The sequence below is a fragment of the Papaver somniferum genome, unplaced genomic scaffold (genome assembly GCF_003573695.1).
Source record: "Papaver somniferum cultivar HN1 unplaced genomic scaffold, ASM357369v1 unplaced-scaffold_133, whole genome shotgun sequence".
In the NCBI taxonomy this organism is placed as follows: Eukaryota; Viridiplantae; Streptophyta; class Magnoliopsida; order Ranunculales; family Papaveraceae; genus Papaver; species Papaver somniferum.
Window position 1 is genome coordinate 17,647,180 of NW_020622492.1, and position 22,308 is coordinate 17,669,487.

General features: G+C 35.1%; 1 protein-coding gene and 1 long non-coding RNA gene across 9 annotated transcripts; one reads left to right on the forward strand and one right to left on the reverse strand.

Annotated features, from left to right (window-relative positions):
- Window positions 1-5,204: 5,204 nt before the first annotated feature.
- LOC113333775 lies at window positions 5,205-8,478 on the reverse strand. Of its 7 annotated transcripts, none has more exons than XR_003352345.1 (4): window positions 7,836-8,474; window positions 7,203-7,284; window positions 5,952-6,066; window positions 5,205-5,491 (listed from the first exon to the last, which is right to left on the reverse strand). It is a non-coding gene; the product is annotated as an uncharacterized LOC113333775 (long non-coding RNA). The 7 variants fall into 7 exon arrangements; XR_003352343.1 differs by having other exon boundaries at window positions 5,952-6,086; XR_003352346.1 differs by having other exon boundaries at window positions 5,205-5,455; window positions 7,836-8,473.
- Window positions 8,479-10,890: 2,412 nt separating this feature from the next.
- On the forward strand, window positions 10,891-14,923 carry LOC113333714. 2 transcript variants are annotated; one of them, XM_026580142.1, is made up of 3 exons: window positions 10,891-13,363; window positions 14,027-14,260; window positions 14,582-14,675. In XM_026580142.1, exons 1-2 carry the CDS (start codon window positions 11,232-11,234, stop codon window positions 14,214-14,216), a joined length of 2,322 nt encoding a protein of 773 aa, XP_026435927.1. In that variant the 5' UTR covers window positions 10,891-11,231; the 3' UTR covers window positions 14,217-14,260; window positions 14,582-14,675. The 2 variants fall into 2 exon arrangements, with proteins under 2 accessions (XP_026435927.1, XP_026435928.1); XM_026580143.1 differs by lacking the exon at window positions 14,027-14,260 and having other exon boundaries at window positions 14,582-14,923.
- Window positions 14,924-22,308: the final 7,385 nt, after the last annotated feature.

A 22,308-nucleotide genomic window follows, 5' to 3' on the forward strand; every position in this document is an offset into this window, starting at 1 on the left:
ATCACACAAACCATGTAAGATATTACTCGGCAATTTTCTCATGATATAAGATGAACTTGGTCGAAGCAAAAGCTTACCAACACATATTTCGAGAAATATATAAGCGAGATATATTCAGCTCGAAATCTCAAATGTGTGTAGAGAAAACTATATAGTAACACGACTTATGTCTCAATATAAGAGATAGAGTAGAAATAGACTTTCCAAGTGATAGACGAGTTTAAGTCTCCACATACCTTTTGTCGATAAAGTTCCACAAGCTCTTCTTAGTAGTTCTTCGTCTTCAAGTGATAAGCGCCGTGAAATCTAAGCTCAACTACACAAACTATGTCCTAGTCCGAGACACCTATAAATAGGCTAGAAATCAAGACTTATAGTTTTGATCACTAACATTGACAAACATGCTTGAGATAGCAACGCATGCGAGTTCGACCGAGCAGTGCTCTAACAGTGGTAACATCTTCAACTTTTGAGTATTCATACTCTTGCATAGCGTTAACTGAATCAGACATGGATTCAATTTTTTATAAGTTGGATCGCACCAAAAACAGATTGTTATATCTTTTCGTGTTTGCATGCTCTGATACCAATTGAAAAGACGAGGGTACCCATATATACCTCAATTTAAAACTTTTCCACTTATAAGTACTTTATCCGAAAGTGATTATCTATAGATCGAGTCGAGACAATACAACTAATCGGTTCACACTTCATGTGATAGTATATGGATACGAGATCGAGACAATACGATAACAAGATAACTTGTGTGATTGACTATGGATACAAGATCGAGACAATACAAAAACGAAGTATGTTTACTTCATAATAGGTTCGGACTTAACCAAACACAATAGGATTGCTATCAAGTAAATATGAATTAACGTTTGTGTAATTTACTTTAAATTATAATAACAACAATTATAATTGCGGAAAGTAAAAGTAAATGACACAGCAAGATTTTGTTAACGAGGAAACCGCAAATGCAGAAAGACCCTGTGACCTTGTCCAGAATTGAATACTCTCGGGATTAATCCGCTATACAAAATCAAACCAACTTCGTATAGTTGAGACCAAGCAACTACACCTATAATTCACCTAGTTCCGTTTGTATTCCCACGCCTCGAACTTGTAATAAGTCACGTACTTGGAACAATTCCTTTGGTTCGTATTCCAAACAGTAAAGGAAAAACAAATCTTTTTGGTAACAACTCTTTTCAATCAAGTGATATGAGTTCAGCAAAAGGATCTTCCGTTTATCCCAATAAACTCCTTAGATCTATCCAATAACAACTACCAAAGTAATTGTCAAGATTTTGCAATCAATACTTTAATCGCAAAGAATTGTATTGATGTCAATCTACTCAACTAATCAATCCAATCTATCACAAAGATAAACCGATTATAGTTGGATCCTCTTTACCCGAAACAAGTATTGTGCACACCAAAGATTATGAACCCAAATCAGAAATCTTCTTCGTCTTCAAATATTCTTAGATCTTCAATAAACACCTGCACACAATCAACTTGAATCTCTTGTGATCAATCACGCACAGAAAAGAGTCTGTTAACAATGGATTATCACAAGACGTTTTTAGATCTACAAACATTTTAAAGATCCCCGTCGAAACTTCGATCTAGTTTGAGTGAATCTTATATCAGAAGAGAAGATTCTCAAGCATAAACAAACTAGGTGCAATCAAAGTTCAACAACCGTTAGTCAATCAAATCAATCGAAAACAAAAGATAAACCACAATTATCTAGTTTCCCACCAACTGTACTAATAGAGATTCTCAATCCCAAAGAAGTCTTTAAACCGATCGGGCGTAAGAGATTTCGCTTAATTAGGTTACTTTCCTCTCCGAATAGGCGGCTCCACCAGTAACAACACAACTAGGTAGTTTTGCTGGTTCTGAGGATTAGTTTGCTCGAAATATAAAATTTGATATTTATAGACCAAGGAAGTTTGGACACCAAGGAATTTCCAAAACCGTAAATATTCTCAAGATATGAAATAAATTCCAAATTCGGTTTCTATAATTCCTGGAAATGCTTTGTCCAAATATTGACCGAAATCTCTAAGAAAATCTCCAATTAGTAAATGCACATTACTAATTTTTATTTTCCAAATATAAAATTAAAAACCTTAATTAAAATATTCTCAATTTATTTTCGATCCGGGATTCTCCTTTAGCTATTAAGGAATATCTTTGAACAATAAAAGATAAGCGTTATTGCACATGTTCAAGTATGTCGACATCTTTAGTTTGTAAGTCCTTTTTCATACTTACAATCTTGGAATCGATTTGCCACACTTTCAAACAAGTTTAGAATTGGTTCGTCTGACTTCCAAGAACTATGTGATTGATTATCCTATCAAATCAACAAACATGGGTTTCATGGTTCTACCAAAACAAGTTTCGGTTCTACCTCCATGTGGGTACTAGAATTAGTCACACTAGTTACCAAAACTTGGTTGATAGGTACTAGGATCGGTTCCCACATATATATGGTATCTAACTTGTATTTTTTGCACATGTCCATATGATCGGTTCCCAATTTCTAAAAACGCGTTGCACATGTTCATAGGATCGGTTCCCAATATCTAGAAACTTGACGCACCTCTTACAAGGATCGATTCCCCTCTTGTGATCGTTTGCACCTCTTACTAGGATCTGTTCCCCTTTGGCTAGAGTTGGTAATACCAATAACACTAAATCGATCATACCATCTCAGGTGATTACTGAAGATCGTTTTCACTAATAAAAGTCATACCAATACAAAACTCAGGCCTTGTGAATAGTTTTACCAAGAACATAAGCAAGAGCGGTTATACTAATCACACATATTGGTAGTTCAAAAGATATGAATGCCAATAAGCCGTGATTTTCCTTTCGATTCACAAAAAAAGTTCATGAATTTACTTCCTTTAAACGAATGTGAAATATTGTTTCTTAGGATGAAATCTTCACTTCATACACATACATAATCACAATAGCATTCAAACGATTATGTCGATGTCTTATATACGAAGTTCAAAAGATAAGCGTGATACTTCGTATTGTATTCCTTAATACTACGTCTAACTAGAGTATAATCATTCATAGCTTCGCAGTTATGTTTTCAATATGCACGACTTGGAAGATACGTTAGGGAATAAAACAGTTAAAGTCAAATATTACTAACCTCAAGTGGAAGTATGATGTCGCCGTGGTAGCTCCGTACTTCTTTACATTCTTCAAGTCTTCATGTAATACTTGTAATATCTCATATCCTAATACTTTCAACCTAACCTATACGAAGTTGACTCTAGTACATAATCAAACGACTCATTAAATGAGTTTTGGTTCACTAAAATATGACAACCAAGATTGACATACCAACGCTTGGTGAGTTCAACCGAGCTATGCTCTAACACTTCACATATCGAGTTTGATTGTTATGAGATAAATGTTTGGATGGATGGAGGAATAGTAGTATTCGTGTAACTATTAAGTGAATATATATATTAGAGATATGAGAGCGGCAAACCAGGGTAGTCATACTTTGTTTATCAGTTTATAGACATAAGAAGTGTAAGAGAACCCTTGTTCTGGATATTCAAAGGAAATAGGATAGCTCGTTCAGTTTGATGGTTTTGACTTGTGTAGATCTAGGGAATGCCATCACAATTTGCACCCTTTAGCATTTTAACCACAAGTCTGCTTCAACATCCCTTGTTGTCTTAAAAGTATATGCAAATGAATGTTATCTCACATTTTAATCCCGGGAAGCAACTCTTTTAATTTGTTTCCAGATGTAGTTGCAACTGGCATAAGTTATGTCCAGTAGTGGAAGCAACTTGGATAAGTTCTTCCCAAATCAGGAACCCAGGAAACTATAATATTCTCATTTGGGAAGCAACTTGTACAAGTTGGTTTCAAATCTAAGATCAACTAGCATTAGTTGTTTCCAAAATCTAGGATCAACTAGCATAAGTAGTTTCCATAACTTGCTAGAAAAATGTTTTCTAGGTTTTTAATGAATTTTATCCATCATTAATATTACTTTTTAGCCACAGGTTTAGATTGTGTCTCAGTTTCACTTCCAAAGTTAGAAACAACTTGCTTAAAGTTGGCTCCAAAGTTGAAAGCAACTTTCCCAAGTTGGTTCCAAAACTGGAAGCAACTTGCTCAAGTTGGCTCCATTAGTTGCTTTAATTTTTTTTTGCAGAATCTTTAACTCTTTTGTGCTTTCTTAAAATGCATTGGATGACAATGAGTTCCACATAATGAATACTTTGGTGTAATATCAGGATGTAACCAGTCTAATGAAAGTGAGCAGAAAAGAAATGTCGTTCCACATCTTAAATTCAAGTGAAGAATGAAAGCTTTAGAAACAAACATATGTGGTGTTTGTGTGGAAGCTAGATTGTATATTCTTGGTGTCGAACCCGGTACTCTTCTAACAACATTGGCAGTGATGAGTACCGAAGCAGGGTCTCGTCAACTGACGAGTATAAGAAAGCAATGAAGGATGTGTTTGACAAATATTTTAGAGCTTTGGTGGCTCAGCTCATGCAAGTTGAAATCTACTAACAGGTGAGAAAGATGGCAAAAGAAAAGTTAATTGGAATAGGTACTTCTTTCACATAGGAGGATGCCACATGAATTAAAACAGACGTAAGTGAGGGTGGAGGAATGAACCCTGGTGGATGATATGTTAAGATTAAGTGTTTCTTTTCTCATCTTTGTCATGGTAGGAGTCACTAGTCATCATTTCTAATGAATTTTCTTGGAAACTTATTACGTATTTTGGTGTTAACAACTTTTTACCTGCTTATTATATTGCCATATTAATTGGAAATAGTAGTATTGTCGATGTCTGCATATTTTTCATTTGAATGTTTTTTGTCATGCTTATCATCTCATATTGTTTCCAGAAATGGACTCAACTTACTCAAGTTGTCTCCATAAGTGGAATCAACTAGTACAAGTTGTCTCCAGAAATGGATTCAACTTGCTTAAGTTGCTCAAGTTCTACAAAATCTAGAGTACATTAACCTAGTTAGCTCCAAATACCGGGTCAATATGGAAGTTCTACTTCCACAAGTATAGCATCCAAAAGTGGAAGTTTTTCTCAAGTTTCCTTTATAAGTGTAAACAATTCTCCAAAAATGTTCTGCGAGGAAAAAAAAATTCAGAAACCATATAGCTTAACACACATATTAAGAGAGAGAAATAACATTTATCACTTAAAATGATATTTACAAATACAAAGTCTTAGACTCGAAATACATTGAACCAACAATTATTTGGAACCACGGGGGTGCGAAAGGAGACGAATGATAATATTTACATTTATCTTCATGTATAGACTCGAAGCATCAAAGAAAGTTGGTTAGACTCGAAGCAAAATAGTGTTTCCAAAAAAAGCTTAAACATGCTCCATAGTCTTCAGACAGCTTGTGCAAGTCTTCTGCACAATTCATCAGTACTTATCATCTTATTGATACTGCCACATAATCGCATAAAAATGACTAGAATTTCAGACATTTGACCAAATTTTCTTTCTAATGCAAACATTGAAAATAAATCCCACTAAATATCAGCATTTCAAATGGCTTTATATGTGAAGGTAGCCATATGCCAAAACTTACTGTAAAAAAGTACCGAAAGCAATTAGCCCAAGTTGTTTCCAACAAAATATTGTACATGATGAAGTTGCAAAAATAATTGGAGCCAACTAGCTCAAGTTGTCTCCAAGAATGGAAGAAACTATCCCAAGTTGTCTCCAAATGTGAAGGTAACTTGTTCAAGGTTTCTCAAATTTGGAGGAAACTAGCAGAAGTTGTCTCTAATAGGAGTACATAAATAATCTTCCCAACAAATAAAAATCAAAAAGACTAATTTTGGCTACCAAATACGGATTATATAGACTCAAAAATCAATATATGAATCAAGAGAGAATATACCTGAAAGTATATGGAAGATAATCCAAATATAAAATGGTTAGCCATCCTGATCAACTCCATGATGCTCTTGGGAATAGTGTTTACAATATTCATTCAGTTCACTGAAATCAAAGTCCTGAACAAGAAAGTATCACACTAGAGATAACAAGAATAAGCCCCCAAATTGGTAAAAAGTTAAATGAGTAATTTCTAAGAAGTAAGAAATATTATATCAACATGCCTACATAACCAGCTAACCACCAATTCCAGAACTACCACTAATCAACACTTTGCATCTCCCTAACGGTAGTTGAATCAGAAATGGCATGAGATATTCTTAAGATGCAAAAAATAATCTCTGCAACAACCATTTTTACTTGACAAAACAAACTCAAAAAAACCAAGAACAAAACCGAAACTCACTACGAGAACAAGAGATACAAGTTGTCTCCAGAAAAAGGAAGCAACTAGCACAAGTTGTCTCCAAAAAAAGGAAGTAACCGGCACAAGTTGTCTCGAAGCAACTTGGTCAAGTTTTTCCCAAAGTTGGAAGCAACTTGATGAGGTTGTCCACGGTCACAATTACTGTCCCTTCCCGACAGAGCAGTTGTGATCGGTCAACCAACTAACCACCGGTTCCAACACCACCAACACATATAAACCCACAACACTTGCTTGGTAACATCACTCATAGGTTCATCTAATATAGTTGTTTTAATGTTTTTGCAGTTCATTTTCATACTATTGAAGAATGAAATTACCGAATTGATCAATGCATCATGTGTAAGCAGCAAAGAAGCCACAACAAATGAAATGGCCACTTCTACAGAAATAGGAGAAATATTCAACAAAATGAGCTACTTTAGTTTACACAATGTAGCACAACGGATAGAGCGACATAAAAAATACTAAATCCATGATTATATACAAATATACTCATAAGAGACATATTATTATATCTGAAGGCATGAAAAAACTTTTTAAAAGGCTTAAAAGTAAGATATGTCTACCATTATTCAAATTACTACTGAAAAGTAAAACATAAGTGGATGAACAATTGGATCTAATGTTTATTCCCTATAAACTGAGCTAAAAGAACCTCGCGAGAAGAATGGAAAATTAGTCTCTCCAGTTAGCATTTTCTATCTGTTTCCCAATCCCCAAGCATGGTAGAACAGAAAAACTTGCTTACTAACAGAAGATAGCTTATAGAAGAAATAAGATCGATATTGGGAATAATCAATATGAAGTATGAATTATAATGGTAAGTACCTACTGGGTGCGGCGTTAGGATTCCAATCGCGTCGTTGGTCGTGGGAATCCTTGCAACAAGGAATTCTCGTATTATGTTAACCTGAAATAAAAAAAAGTTACGATGCTGAGAATTTACTCAATTTAACCTTGCAGTTATATGTGAAAAATGAAACAAAACCCATAGCTCATTTAACTGTAACATTGTAAAATCAAATTCAACATTTTCAATACACTTCCAACCTCATGCATTCACTAGACAAAATATATTAATTTGGAATTATAAATGAGACCAAGTTGGTCAAAAATTATAAATGAGACCCAAAATTCAAAAACTTAAACGAGACACATAATTTCTCCACAACAGTTGTGTAATTGAGTTGTCCGTGCACTCAAGACAAAGTCATGGATTTCAAGCCAATCTTATTATTCAGTTCCATGGTTTACTGCCAAGACCAACAGAATTAAACCACAACTGGAACTGGGATGGGTGAATAGTGAAGTATAAGAGAAACTACACAATATCTTACTACCATATTATTACTTATGATTTCAACAATTTTAAGTAATTTTTCGGAAATTTGAAGTATTGATTGAATTACAATTTCAGATCCTGAAGTTAGAAATTTTTCTAAGAGAAAGAGATTTACTTACTGAGTTACGGAGGAGAGACCTTTCCGAAATTGATATCGGTATAATTAAGATTCCTTATGTGGAAATTCTTCTTCTTCTTCGTTGAGATTTTGAGTGGAAAACATAGATTTGATATCTTCCTCCACCACCACCACCACCATCTATAAATAACATAGGTTTGACTTCCTCCTCCACCGCCACCACGACCATCATCTCTATCACCATCATCATCAACAATTGAGACTACATTACAAATTGAGCTTCGATAATTCGAACAAGTTCGATTCTAAACTTATCAGAAATCTAAACCTAAAATCAGATCTTAATCTTTTTAAATCTGTTTTTGAATCTGAATCAGTTGGCGTAAGAGATGGTGGTGGTGGTGGTGGTGGTGATTGCCGGAGAGATAGAGAAGAGTGATTTTTATTTAGATGTGAAATTAAAAAGTAAATACGTGATAACTCACTGAGACGATTGTGGTGTTGGTTATGGTGGCGACGGAGATAGAGATGGAGATGGTGGCGGCAGTGATGGAGATAGCGGAGAGTTCCATTGGTTTTTCTCGATTCAGAAATAAAGAAGAAGCTGAAGCATAAGATATAAAGGTTAAAAATGGGATTATGTGAAAAAAATTGTTCGCAATTTCAATTATGCCTTTAGGGGTATTTGTACAGGACCCATGGATAGTAGGGGTGTTTATAACATTCCTACTTAGATGAATGTATAGGAATTTCTGCAGGAATGAAGCTGGCGAGTCAACTTGGACTGCCGGTATTCCATGCTAGGTGAGCCGATGAACGATCCAGCCAATGACTCAATTGAGTAATGCGATTCAGACAAGTCAGATGTAGCTGACTGACTCAGCTAACTCTCCTTCCCCTTGACCTCTTCACTACCAGTTTGACATGTTTGACCGTTAATTCTAACGGCGCCGTGACAGAATATTCTGTTAGCGGAGAAGAATCTCAGGTGGACGACATTGACTTTTCCGGCATATTTCCGACGATCCAGGACTTTTCCGGCCACCCAATATAACAGATTTTTGTGTGACCTTTTCTCATGGGTATGAAGACTTGGGCTTGGAATTGGATGTGGAATTTGACTTGAAATTGAATTTGGAAGAGAAGAGGAGGAATTTTACAAAGACAAGGACTTGGAGATAGAATGGGAAAGGGATCCTAATCCTAAAAAGATTGCAAGAAAATTGAAGCCTATAAATAGACAAGTTCTCTACTTCTACACTTCAACACCTGTACACCTCCACACACACAACACTTTAGTTTTTGCTCTAAATCTTTTCTTTATTCTTTGTGAACTCCAGACCATGATTAGTTATTTTTCTTATTGATTGGGGATGAATTCCTAGTTCTTGACATGTTTTGAGTTTTGTTTCAAATCTACTTTGACATTCTCACATGATTATCGTTTGTTTTTACTAATATGAGTGTTTATGATTGTTTGATAGGTTATTTAGAGTGCACACTAAATTAATTTGTTAATTTGATCTAAAGCTAGTGAAAGTTAGGGGATAAGCAATCGTTTCTTGACTCAATACACAAGTAGAAAACACGAGACCTTGCGGAGGAATTCTGTGGAGCAATTGTGTGTGAAAACAACACTAGAAAATGGACCGAGCGACCCGAGTCTAACTACTAGTATCAAACCTATATTCATAAATCTTAATGCGTTCTTTGGAATTACATCTTGTAAGCGAACCTCAAGATGGCTCTTTGGAATAGAATCTGATAACTAAGCGAACCTGTTACTCAGTGAAACGATGAATTTTGGGGTTAGCTAAGCGAACATGTTAACCTACGGTTGGTGATAATCTGCGACTAATAACAAGTAGACAAAAACATAACTTGCATCATTGTTTTGCAACGAAGAAGAATTCTTTAATCTTATTTTTCTTATTGATTTCAACTTTATCTTTTTAATTGCTTTGTTTATTTATTTTGCTTTATAAAATCTAAAACCGAAACCCTCCTTTTGCGACATTATAAGACAACTAAAACCTCTTACTCCTCGTGGGAACGAATTTGACTACACTATATTCCTTGTTAATTAGGTGGAAAAATATTTACTAATTTGTTGTGGTTACGACACGCATCAAAAAATACCTTCCAAATATATCTCTTAGTTTTTTAAGTTTACCTTATATATTTTGGATTTGCGTTAGGGTTTTTAAGAGATGAACCTCTCTTGCATACAATCATGGAAAGTACTTCTTCTTCGTTTACTATGTTTTGGTACGGGGTTTTTAAGTGCAAACGTTTCATGAGTTTTCCGCTGCCAAGTTCTAGAAGAACAAGGCTTGAATGTGCTGTTTAAGCTTTGTTAAGATTGTTGTATCTTGGAGGCAGATGTCCAATAGGGCTATAACATCATTTTTTTCCAAAGTGTAGTCGGGCATCTTGTCTTAAGGAGTGCGTGTTGAACATGTGCCTCAATCTACCATTACTAGTTTCTTCTTTCTATGGTGTTAAACATGCATGTTCAAGACATCAACAATTGAATCAGAGACCACACTTATGAGGTCTTGTTATCTTGTGCACTCATGCACAAGATAGAGCCAATCATTGGTTTTGAAAATGATAAAAAATGTTGTAGTTTGCATTGGAGAAGATAAAGTTTGCACTTCTATAAAGAAAAATTCAAAAAATCTATGAACATTTGCTTTCTCCAATACAAAATACATTATCTCTCATAATTTTTTATTGTTTTTTATCATTTTCAAAACCAATAATTGGATAACAAAACCCTTATCATTTATATTAATTATTAGTTATTTGATATATTATCAATTTTAATTGTTATTCCCAACAATTGCAACTATCAACATAAGACAAGACCAAGTACGAAACCACCGATAGTTTGCAGCCGTTTCATGAGCAATTATTGAGAGTATTCAAAATTCAAAAACCAAAGTAAAATAACTTCTTCGATTGCCCATAGCTTAACTATTAAGTATACGGAGTAAATGTAAGTCGGTGGAAACAGTGTCGGATTGACTGGTTCAGTCCTCTTATAAACCTGTAAAGTTGATAAAGTTGGGGTTAATATTGTAAAACAAAAAATGTGCACCGATTTCATACACTAGTAATAACATCACTACATCGTGATCGTACTTTCCTCTGCTCTCTCTCTGTACTTACAATCATTCTTCTCTCGTTTATTGATTTCTTTGAACAAGTTTCCGAAGTTATCATTAACAACCTGAACTCCAGTTCGGCATTGTCGAAGTTCATCGGTACTAGGTTTGATCTTATGATTCTCTATTTTTTGGCTTGTTTTGGACATGATATTACTATAAATAGTAAACAATACTGTGTTTTTTTTTCTTCAATTTTAGTTCTTGATATGTCATTTCTGTAAACCTAGTTGTGAATTTCTAAGAAGCTTTATCAATTGTTTACCATGGGAATCATCGTTGAGGAGTTAGAGTGCGAGATAAGAAGAAAAGACGAAGAGATTGATTTTTGGAAGGGGGAAGTGGACTATTGGATAAGTAAACATTCAGAGTTAGAGAATCGGTATGTGAATCAGAATATAGATGAATTTAGGTCTAATGAGTTTAATGAAGAATTAGAAGATTATAGGACTAAGTATGATGCATTATACGGGGAACTTGAAAGGAAGAACATGGAGTTTGATGTTATTGAGGGTAAGTTGACGGATTTGACGGTGACAAGGGTTGCTACTGAAACTGAACTCCGTAAGTATAAGATGATGTGTGATAAGTTGAGCGATTGGAAGGAGGAGTTTCAGAAAAGGTGTGAAGAAAATGAGAAACAAGCAGACTTGGGGCTGAATAATGAACTTGATGTGGAGAATAAATTGGAAGGTTATGAAACTAAGTATAATGAATTGTCTGTGAGGTTTAATGTGGAGAAAGTAAGAGGGACTTGTCTTGACAATGAGATCAAGGAAAACAGGAGAATGTGTGTTCAGATGAACAAGCAGATTGCAAGTTTAGAAGAAAATATAAAAGCTATAAGGAAGGAGGGAGAAAAATGTTTTGAGCTCAATAGGAAGAAGTTCGAGGAATTGGAGCGTGAGAGAAGAAGAGTAACTGAAGAGAATGAACTTTTGAAGGCCAAATTTAGCGAATTGGAGAGTCAAACAGCCTTGTGGCTAAAAGAATTAGAAGGTTCTGGCAAGCATCATGGTTTGTCTTGGGAGCTGGAAGGGAAGGAAGTGGAATGTGAGTGGTATAAGAATCCATTGAAGAACCTAACATTGATTAAAGATGTTTATGATACTGAACTTGATGGCTTCAAAACAGCATTCAGTGGACTGAAAGAGAAATTTATGGGTCTAGAAGAAGATGGGAAAGTTATGTCCAGAAGTGAGATGAAAGCACAAGAAAGAGCCGCTCACTTGGAAGAGGTAATTGCGAAGATGGAAAAGAAGTTGGAGATGCAGGACTTGAAGCTTGAAGATGAGATTTCAACTCAGAGATGTTTAGATTCTCACGATGATGGTGAAAGAGAATGTGGTCAGACAGGTTCACCAGATAAAGTATCTTATGGTGATACAGGGGATAACAATACAAACAAAAGACCTTGCAGTGAAATGGATGGTGTGATCGATGACACTCATGTGGTTGCTTCATCGAAAATAGAAGACAAAATGTTGAACAACACTGAAGATATACATATGTTTGAGCAAGATAGTTTGAATCCAGCAGGTATCTTTGAGATTGGTGACAACAATGATGAAAGGAAAACTAGCCCAAAGAGTTTTTTTCGTACTGGAGGCAAAAGAAGCCTGAATGTTCCGACTGGCAATACAACTGAAAGGCACTTTAAAAGATCATTCTCTGATCAGAGATGCGAGGAACATGGCAGCAGTTATGAAGAAGATAATATCCCATTATCTTCGGCAGCAAAAAGAAGAAGGTTCTCGACGGAAGTAACTAGTGATACTGAGGAAGATGATACAACTCCACTTGGTGAATTTCAGGAGAAGAAACTGGAAGAGCTATTAGTAATTCCTAAAACCAAACACTCGCCGGTGAATCTTTGTGCTGGGGATGTGTCTCTCTCTTCTCGGGGTCAAAATATTGAGGAATTTGTCCCCCTTTCACAACAAGGACAGGTTTCACTGACGGAGTGTGACCAGAAGAAGAGTCAGGCTGATAGTACATTGATTGAAAAATTCATATCTTCAAATAATCTGGAAATGAGCGGGTCATCACAAGTTACAGTAGGCAACCTAAATTCGCAAAATGACCGAGAGAAAGTATCCGGGCATGAGGTGGGTGTCAGTTTGAGTGGATTATTTGTAAATGGGTCTGAAACTTGTGATAGTGGAGATAGCTCAACTGACTCGGAAGATGCACTGGATAATGAGTTGGATATTGGTGAAGTCGTAGCAATGATAAGAAGGAACACAAATAAAGAATTGAAATGGCAAAATGAAGCAGACGTGCTTTCTTCGTTCAAGAAGCATCCCGTCCTCTGCATGAAAGCTGTCTGTGCTCTACAGCAGAAAACAGATGAGGGAAAATCAATAATGGGTCCATTTAGCAAGTTCGCTGCGCACAGGTATAATTTGCACAAGCTCGTTATATTCATTATTTTGCTTCCTTAAATTCTTAAATAACATTAGAAATTTAGATGTTTTGCTGGCACCTCATAACTGCTCGCTTGAGTATAAATTATCGATGTTCATATCCATTAATGTTTATTTTAGTATCTCATTCGGTTGGTATCATCAATTTAGCACCTGAGGTATACCTTTAATGAAGGATTACTTTTTTTTTTTTGATATAAAGCTGTTAGAGCAATAACATAGTAGGTAACAATTTCAGCCCCAATGCCTTCCTAGTGTGTTTCATTAGCTAAATGAGGGTGCTTAAGCTCCTTCACCACCAATCCCCCATGTCTGGTTCCCTAATGAGACCATGCATTGCATAGTGTTGCCAAGTTTTTACCTTACTCGGTACTACTACACAATTAAACATATTGTTTTTGGATTCTTTATGGAACCTTTATGGTTTCCCGGCAGCTCCCCGCTGTTTCTTCTCGTTGTATCCACCTCCAGATCAAGTGCTTCAAGAACTCTTCCTTCTGTCACATCCAATTTATACCTTTGCATGGTTAAATGTTCGTGCCACCTAGATTGTTAGTGAAGCAGCTTTTCCAGCCAATCTCTTCTCCTGCATGATTGTATAACCATAAACTTACTGCATTTTTATTCCATTTCAGTTGCTCTATTTACTGGTATGTTATGGACAAGATGCGACTTATCACAGTGCTTAATATGGTCCTGCTTTTTAGTCACTATCAGATCATGTCCTTGACCTCCAACAAGCTGATGGGCCGAAGTTTTATCATGATGACTGCCTTGTGTCAGAACATTAGGCACATAGGCCATCCGTCGTTTGGATCATCTTGATTGTAAGAGCGTCACTAATAGATGCCTAGGTGTAAGAGACATTGGTATGTACATCAGACTAATCAAATTAAATGACCAGAACTACCATTTCAAGTATAAGAAAGAAAACAGTTAATTCTAGTTTGCAAGCAAAAGCATCTCCCAATAACTTCCGTACACATATCTCCATTATGAAAGTTTAGTTTGCTAATTCGTTGCTGGCTTTCTGATCTGTTCCCCACCAGAAACTTTTAGAATGAGACCAGTATGTCGTGAGAGTCATGGATGCCCAAAATGAAGGAGAAGTTCTGAAATTCCTCATTTTCTATTACAGTTACACCATTGAAGCTTTGTACTAATTATTTTTTGCAATCATTATACTGCAGTGGAAGAGAATTAGCTGTGTTTCTAACAGATGGGAATCCCGAAGGTGACTTGAAGAAGTCTGTAGAAGAGCTGGAAATGTTCTTTCCTGAAGGGCTTGAGGATTGTAAAATTTTATCCACGCATTACTCAAAGCAATTATTCACAATTTACCAAAACAAGGAAGATCCTCTCTTCCTTCCTTCTTAGGTGAAGGCGTGAAGCTCTTTGTTCCTTCTTGGGTTAGCATCTTGACATCAGATCAAACTGCGAGCTGTTTATAACATATGTATATTTTTTTCTTCTTACCCTCCGATGTAAGTGTTTGAACTTCCTTGCTGAGATAGTAAATACATCTTTTCTCCTATTATTCACGATAAATGTTTCTTATCTTTTTTTTTTCTATTTCCCATTTCCATTTTTCCTATTTACCATTGGCCTTCACAATTTCTAAAATCAATTTACTTTACATTCCAATTTTTCTTACATACTACATATAAAAGTCAAACTGACTCTGAGTGTGACTATAACCGTTTTTAATTGTCTTCTTCTTCGTTAAAAAAAACCAAAAACTACCAAATTAGAAATCCTAGGTTAGATTCATATTTTGGGAGCGGATCCCTTAACTGTTTGACTGATTTTTCACTTAAAGTTTCTATCGGTAGATCAATACATATCCAGCCGTTAAATGGTATAAGACCTAGTATGGTTAAAGATTGGTTTTGCTCGGCTTATGCCAAGCCGATAAATGCCTCTTTACCATAAGAATTTTGCAAAATATAGTCTATTACGTAAATCAAGGAATATCATCTTCCTCTTCACTATTTCAGCATCAGTTAAGCCTCCATATCTTGAATCATCACTTTCACCTTCTTTGTGATTCGGACCGGTTAAGTAATTCATTTTTGATTTTATAAGCACAATCACTTCAGCATCTGTTGAGCCTCCATATTTTGAATCATTATTTTCCCCCATTCTTTGTGAATCCTGTTTTGAGGCAAACTCAATTTTTTTTGAGGCATGCTCAAATTAAGAGTCGAACCTATGTTTTTGGAAATTTTGCCTAGGTTCGGCTGATAACTTTTCAGCCTAATTTAGACAAATGTATGCCTCAAAACAGGTTTCTTCTTTATAATTCAGACTGGTTATATAATTCATTTTTGATCTTATAAGCACAATTACTATACTATTATTTCGTTGTTATTGTGAACTAATCTTACTTTAGCTAGAGATTTAGGGAACTGTCTTTGATACACATTATATGGCATTGCATAGACACATTTATATATTACATTATGACGGATAACATTGATTAAATGTCTTCGTAAAAACTATATACTTCAAAAATGAAGATGGTTCCAATGTGAGTAATAAATCCCTCACTCAAAAATTATCAGTGACGTACAATTAATTGGTATAAAAATTTGAATCCATCCATGTGTTTATCCTCGGATTCACAAAACATAGAAGAGCAACAGTTGTGGATCAAGATATGTAAAGAATGGCACGGGAAATGAAGATTTAATGTTGAATTGTTTCTTAGATGTTTTTCAGATAAAACTGTTACAGACAGACTCAGACAGTTTTAATATGAGAGTAGAGAGAGACAGCTGGAACAGCTGTACTTGTGAGCTAATTAAGTCAAGTCAAATAGACCAAACCTTGACTTGACACATTATTTCTAACACACACCTGCAAACTGATACAGGCAGAATGTGAAGATTGAAAAGCTAAACCAAAAACAAGAAAGCAAGAAAGCAACACCCCTGTAACCAGGAAACAGTGTGTAGAAAGCTAAAAACAAAGACTCTCTCTCAAACAAAAACAACTAGTAAGTAACTGGAACATCCAGAAGTAAATGAAGTAATCTTGAGTGAGCTGGAAAGCACATGCCTTTGGTAAGTATATCAGTTATCTGCTCTTCACTTGAAACATGAGAAACAATAAGAAATCCAGAATCTACCAGCTCCCTGAAAGTGTGATGTTCAATCTCTATGTGTTTTGTCCTGGCCTGAAAAACATGATTAGATGATACAACAATAGCACTTGTATTATCACAATACAGCTGAACCGATAATTGAAGGGGAACATGTAGATCATTCAGTACATGAAAAATCCATTTAAGCTCAGCAGTTGCTAAAGATAAAGCTTTATACTCAGCCTCAGCAGAGGACTTGGAGACAGTGGGCTGATTTTTAGATGACCAAGAGATCAGAGATGATCCTAAAAATACAGCATACCCACTAGTGGGTCTTCTAGTATCAGGGAATCCAGCCCAATCAGAATCAGTGTATGCTTTCAGTAAGGTCAAATCACCAGGATAAATAGTAAGATCTTGACCAATAGTGCCTTTGAAGTACCTGAGAATTCTTTTGACAAGAAGAATATGACAGTCTATAGGAGCATGCATAAATTGACTTACATTGTTAACTCCAAAAGAAAATGTCAAGTCTTTTATGAGTAAGATACTGCACTCCTCCTACAATAGTTCTAAACTCAATTGGATCATCTAATAATATACCATCATGAATAAAAGCTATGTGTGTCTTAGCTACTGGTGTATCACAGGGTTTGCATTCTATCATGTTAGCCCTTTCCAAAAGTTCCAGAGTGTACTTCTTTTGTGTTAAAACTAAAGAATCTGAATGTCTCATAGCTTCAATACCCAGAAAAAAAACTCAGATTTCCCAAATCTTTCATAGAAAATTCAGTCTTGAGAGAAGCAATGAGTTTTTCCATCAAGCATTCAAAATTACCAGTTAAAATTACGTCATCCATATAAAGGAGTAAAACTAAGATAACTGAAGCAGAATGAAGAACAAACATAGAGTGATCATTCACAGATTTAACAAAACCAGCAGCAAAAAAAGTGCTAAATTTGGCAAACCATTGTCTTGGTGCTTGTTTTAAGCCATAAGACTTTTCTTTAGGTGACACACATGATCAGGAAAATTTGGATCCACAAATCCTGGAGGCTGATGCATGTAGACATTTTCAGTTAATTCTCCATGTAGAAAAGCATTTGACACATCTAATTGTTTGATGTGCCAATTGTAGGTAACATCTAGAGTAAGAACAATCCTTATAGTTGTTGATTTAACTACAAGACTGAATATCTCTGTATAATCTATACCATCCAGCTGATTAAATCCCTTTGCAACTAGCCTAGATTTAAATCTATCCACTGTACCATCTGCCTTCAGTTTAACTCTATATACCCATTTACAACCCAGAATGTTCATATCAGGTGTAGGATTGACCAAATCCCATGTCCCATTATTATCCAAAGCAATTTTATCTTCTTTCATGGAAACTAACCATTTTGGATCCTTAGAAGCAACTTTAAAAGATTTGGGCTCAAGGTGACTAGTAAGAAGAGAAGCAAAAGCAGAACATATTGTATGTATAACAGAGACTTGAGCAATATGATCAGGAAATTGTTTTGCTTTTTGAAATTCCATTGACAATAGAACTAGAAGGAGATGATATAGAAACTGAGGTGCATTCTTCAACAAAGGAAAGAGATGAATCATAAGATGAGGAATAAAAATTAGACTCATCAAAAATGACATGGCGTGAGATGTGTATTTTCCGAGAAATAGGATTGAAGCACTTATAGCTTTTATAAAGTAAGTTATAACCAATAAAGACACATTTAGCAGATTTGGGTGATAACTTATCTGCTCTGGAATGTCCAAAGAAGGGATAGCAAACAAAACCAAAATTTGTTAAGAATGAATAATTTGGAACAGAGTTAAACAAAACTTCAAAAGGAGTTTTATAATGCAAGATTTTGGTGGGAGTAATATTAATGAGATAAGAAGCTATAGAAAAGACATCAAATAAAAATTCTTTAGGACAAGAAGCCTTGAACAAAAGTGAATTGCTCATTTCAGTGATATGGCGATGCTTTCGTTCATCAAGACCATTTTGTTCAGGTGTCTTTGGATAAGAAATTCTAAGTTGAATTCCATGAGACAGAAGAAAGGATTTAAAAGGACCTTTTACTAATTTAGATGCACCATCAGTTTGAAAAGAATTAATTTTTGTGGAAAATATATTTTCAGTAAGATTTTTAAAATGAGAGAAGTATTGTACAACATCAGACTTTTGTTGCATTGGATAAACCCATGTAAATCTACTGAAGTCATCAATGAAAACAATGTGAAAAGACGAGGGTACCCAAATATACCTCAATATAAAACTTTTCCACCTATAAGTCCTTTATCCGAAAGTGATTGTCTATGGACTGAGTCGAGACAATACAACGAATCGGTTCACACTTCGTGTGATCGTCTATGGATACGAGATCGAGACAATACGATAACAAGATGATTTGTGTGATTGACTATGGATACAAGATCGAGACAATACAACAACGAAGTATGATTACTTGGTAATAGGTTCGGACTTAACAAACACAATAAGATTGCTATCAAGTAATTAGGAATTAAAGTTTGTGTATTTTACTTCTAATTATAATAAAAATAATTATAATTACGGAAATAGAAAAGTAAAAGACACAACAAGATTTTGTTAACGAGGAAACCGCAAATGCAGAAAAACCTCGGGACCTTGTCCAGAATTGAATACTGCCAGGATTAAGCCGCTATACAAAATCTAAACCAACTTCGTACAGTTGAGACCAAGCAACTAAACCTATAGTTCAACTAGTTCCTTCTGTATCCCTGTGCCTCCAACTTGCAATAAGTCACGCACTTGGAACAATTTCTTTGGTTCGTATTCCAAACAGTAAAGGAACAACAAATCTGTTCGGTAACAACTATTTTCAAACAAGTGATATGAGTTTGACAAAAGGCTCTTCCGTTTATTCCAATAAACTCCTTTGTCAGGTTCTTAGATCTATCTAAAAATACAACTACCAAAGTAGTTGGGTCTAGATTTTGCAATCAATACTCTTAGTCATAAAGACAATATATTCATGCCGATCTACTCAACTAATAAATCAAGGTTATCGCAAAGATAAACCGATTATAGTTGGATCCCCTGGCGATCAAGTTTTGTGCACACCAAAGAATATGAACTCAAATAAGCAATCTTCTTTGTCTTCAAATATTCTAATATCTTTAATAAACACATGCACACAATCAACTTGAAACTCTTGTGATCAATCACACACAGAACGAAGTCTGTTAACAATGGATTATCGCAAGACGTCTTTAGATCTACAGATAGTCTAAATATCCCCGTCGAAACTTCGATCTAGTTTGAGTGAATCTTATATCAGAAGAGAAGATTCTCAAGCATAAACAAACTAGGTGCAATCAAAGTTCAACAACCGTTAGTCAATCAAATCAATCGAAAACTAATAATAAACTGCAATTATCTAGTTTTCCACCAACGATACTCGTAGATCTTCCCAATCCAAAAGAAGTCTTTAAAACGAGTGGTCGTAAGAGATTTCGCCTAATTATGGTACTTTCCTCTCTGAATAGACGGCTCCACCAGTAACAACACAACTAGGTAGTTTTGCTGGCTCTGAGGATTAGTTTGCTTGAAATGCAAACTTCAATATTTATAGACCAATGAAGTTTGGACACCAAGGAATTTCCAAAACCGAATATTCTCAAAGATATGCAATAAGGGCAAATACGGTTTTCGTAATTCCTGAAAATGATTTGTCCAAATATTGACCGAAATCTCAGTAGAAAATCTCCAATTAGTAAATGCACATTACCAATTTTTATTTTCTAAAGATATGCATTTTAATTGCTGGAAATTAAAAGCATATAAAACTAAAAACCTTAATTAAAAGATTATCAATTTATTTCGATCCGGGATTCTCCTTTAGTTATTAAGGAATGTCTTTGAACAATAAAAGATAAGAATTACTGCACATGTTCAAAGTATGTCGACATCTTTACTTTGTAAATCCTTTTTCATATTCTTACAATCTTGGAACCGATTTGCCACACTTCCAAACAAGTTTAGAACTGGTTCATCTAACTTCCAAGAACTATGTGATTGATTATCCTATCAAATCACCAATCATGGGTTTAACGGTTCTACCAAAACAAGTTTCGGTTCTACCTCCATGTGGGGTACTAGGATCGGCCACACTAGTTACAAAAGTTGGTTGACTAGGTGCTAGGATCGGTTACCACATATATATGGTATTTATCTTGTATTCGGCTGCACAAGTCATATGATCGGTTACCTAATCACTAAAACTTGTTGCACCTCTTACAAGGATCGATTCCCCTACTTGTGATCGGTTGCACCTCTTACTAGGATCGGTTCCCTAATGTCTAAAGTTGGTCACGCCAATTACAATATATCGATCATACCATCTCAGGTGATTACTTAATATCGGTTTAACTAATAAAAGGCATACCAATACAAAAGTAAGGCCTTGTGAATAGTTTTACCAAGATACATAAACAAGTTATGAGCGGTTATACTAAACAAACATATTGGTAATCCAAAGGTTTGCAATGAATAAAAATACCAATAAGCCTAGCGATTTCCCTTTCGATTCATAAAATAAGTTTATGAATTGTACTTCCTTTAAACCAATGTAAAACATTGTTTCCTAGCACGAAATCTTCACCCATACCCATACATAATCACAATAGAATTCATACGATTATGTCGATGTCTTATATACGAAGTTCAAAAGATAGACGTTATACTTCGCGTTGTAATTCCTTTAATACTATGTCTAACTAGAGTATAATCATTCACAGCTTCGCAGTTATTTTTTTCAATATGCACAACTTGAAAGAGACGTTAGGAATCAAACAGTTCAAGTGAAATATTACTAACCTCAAGTACAAGGATGATGTCGTCGTTGTAGCTCTTTACTTCTTCACATTCTTCAAGTCTTCACGTAATAATTGTAAGTCTCATATCCTAGTAACTTTCTAGCTAACCTATATGAAGTTGACTCTAGTAAATAACCAAGCGACTCTTTGAATGAGTTTTGATTTACTAAAATATGACAACCAAACTTGACATACCAACGCTTGGTGGGTTTAACAGAGCAATGATCTAACACAATGTAGTACCTATATCCAAGTAAAGAAGAATACGGAGAAGGACACCAGACATCACGGTGAATAAGTGAGAATGGAATTAGAGATTGATAGGAAGATGAAGCAAAAGGTAATCTTTTACTTTTTGAAAGTTGACAGGATTCACATAAAGAGGATGAAGAAGATGAATTTAGAACAATATGATGTGAATCATGCAAAATTTTAACAATTTGATGAGATGGGTGACCTAATCTATCATGCCACATAGTAGGAGAAGCAGATAAAGCAGATGTGAACGAATAATGAGGAGATGAAAATTTATGGAGGTTTGAAATGGGATACAAATTATTGATCATAGCACCCTGAGCCAAAATATTACGATGGGAACATTATATATATACCTCTACTATGAGGCCCATTAAATAATACCCTTTCCAACTTAAAATATACCCTTAGGGTTTTAGAAGCCTAATACCTGAATTGTTAGTTTACCAAAATAGCCTTCCTTAAAACATAAACGTTCAGGAGAAAAAAGAAAGTTAAGGTTAGTTCATTCATTTCTCTTCTTCTCTCACTCTCTTTCCTCTTTCAATCTAGAAGGAAACTGAAAAAATTCAAAAAAAAAATAAAGACTGAAAAAAACCGCAACGATCGACTAAAAAAACAGAAAAGAAAAAAAAACTGAAACAAAAAAAATTAATGCTTACAGAAAACAACAAACTATATCTAGGAGTAGATTAGTTCAGAGATTTTGG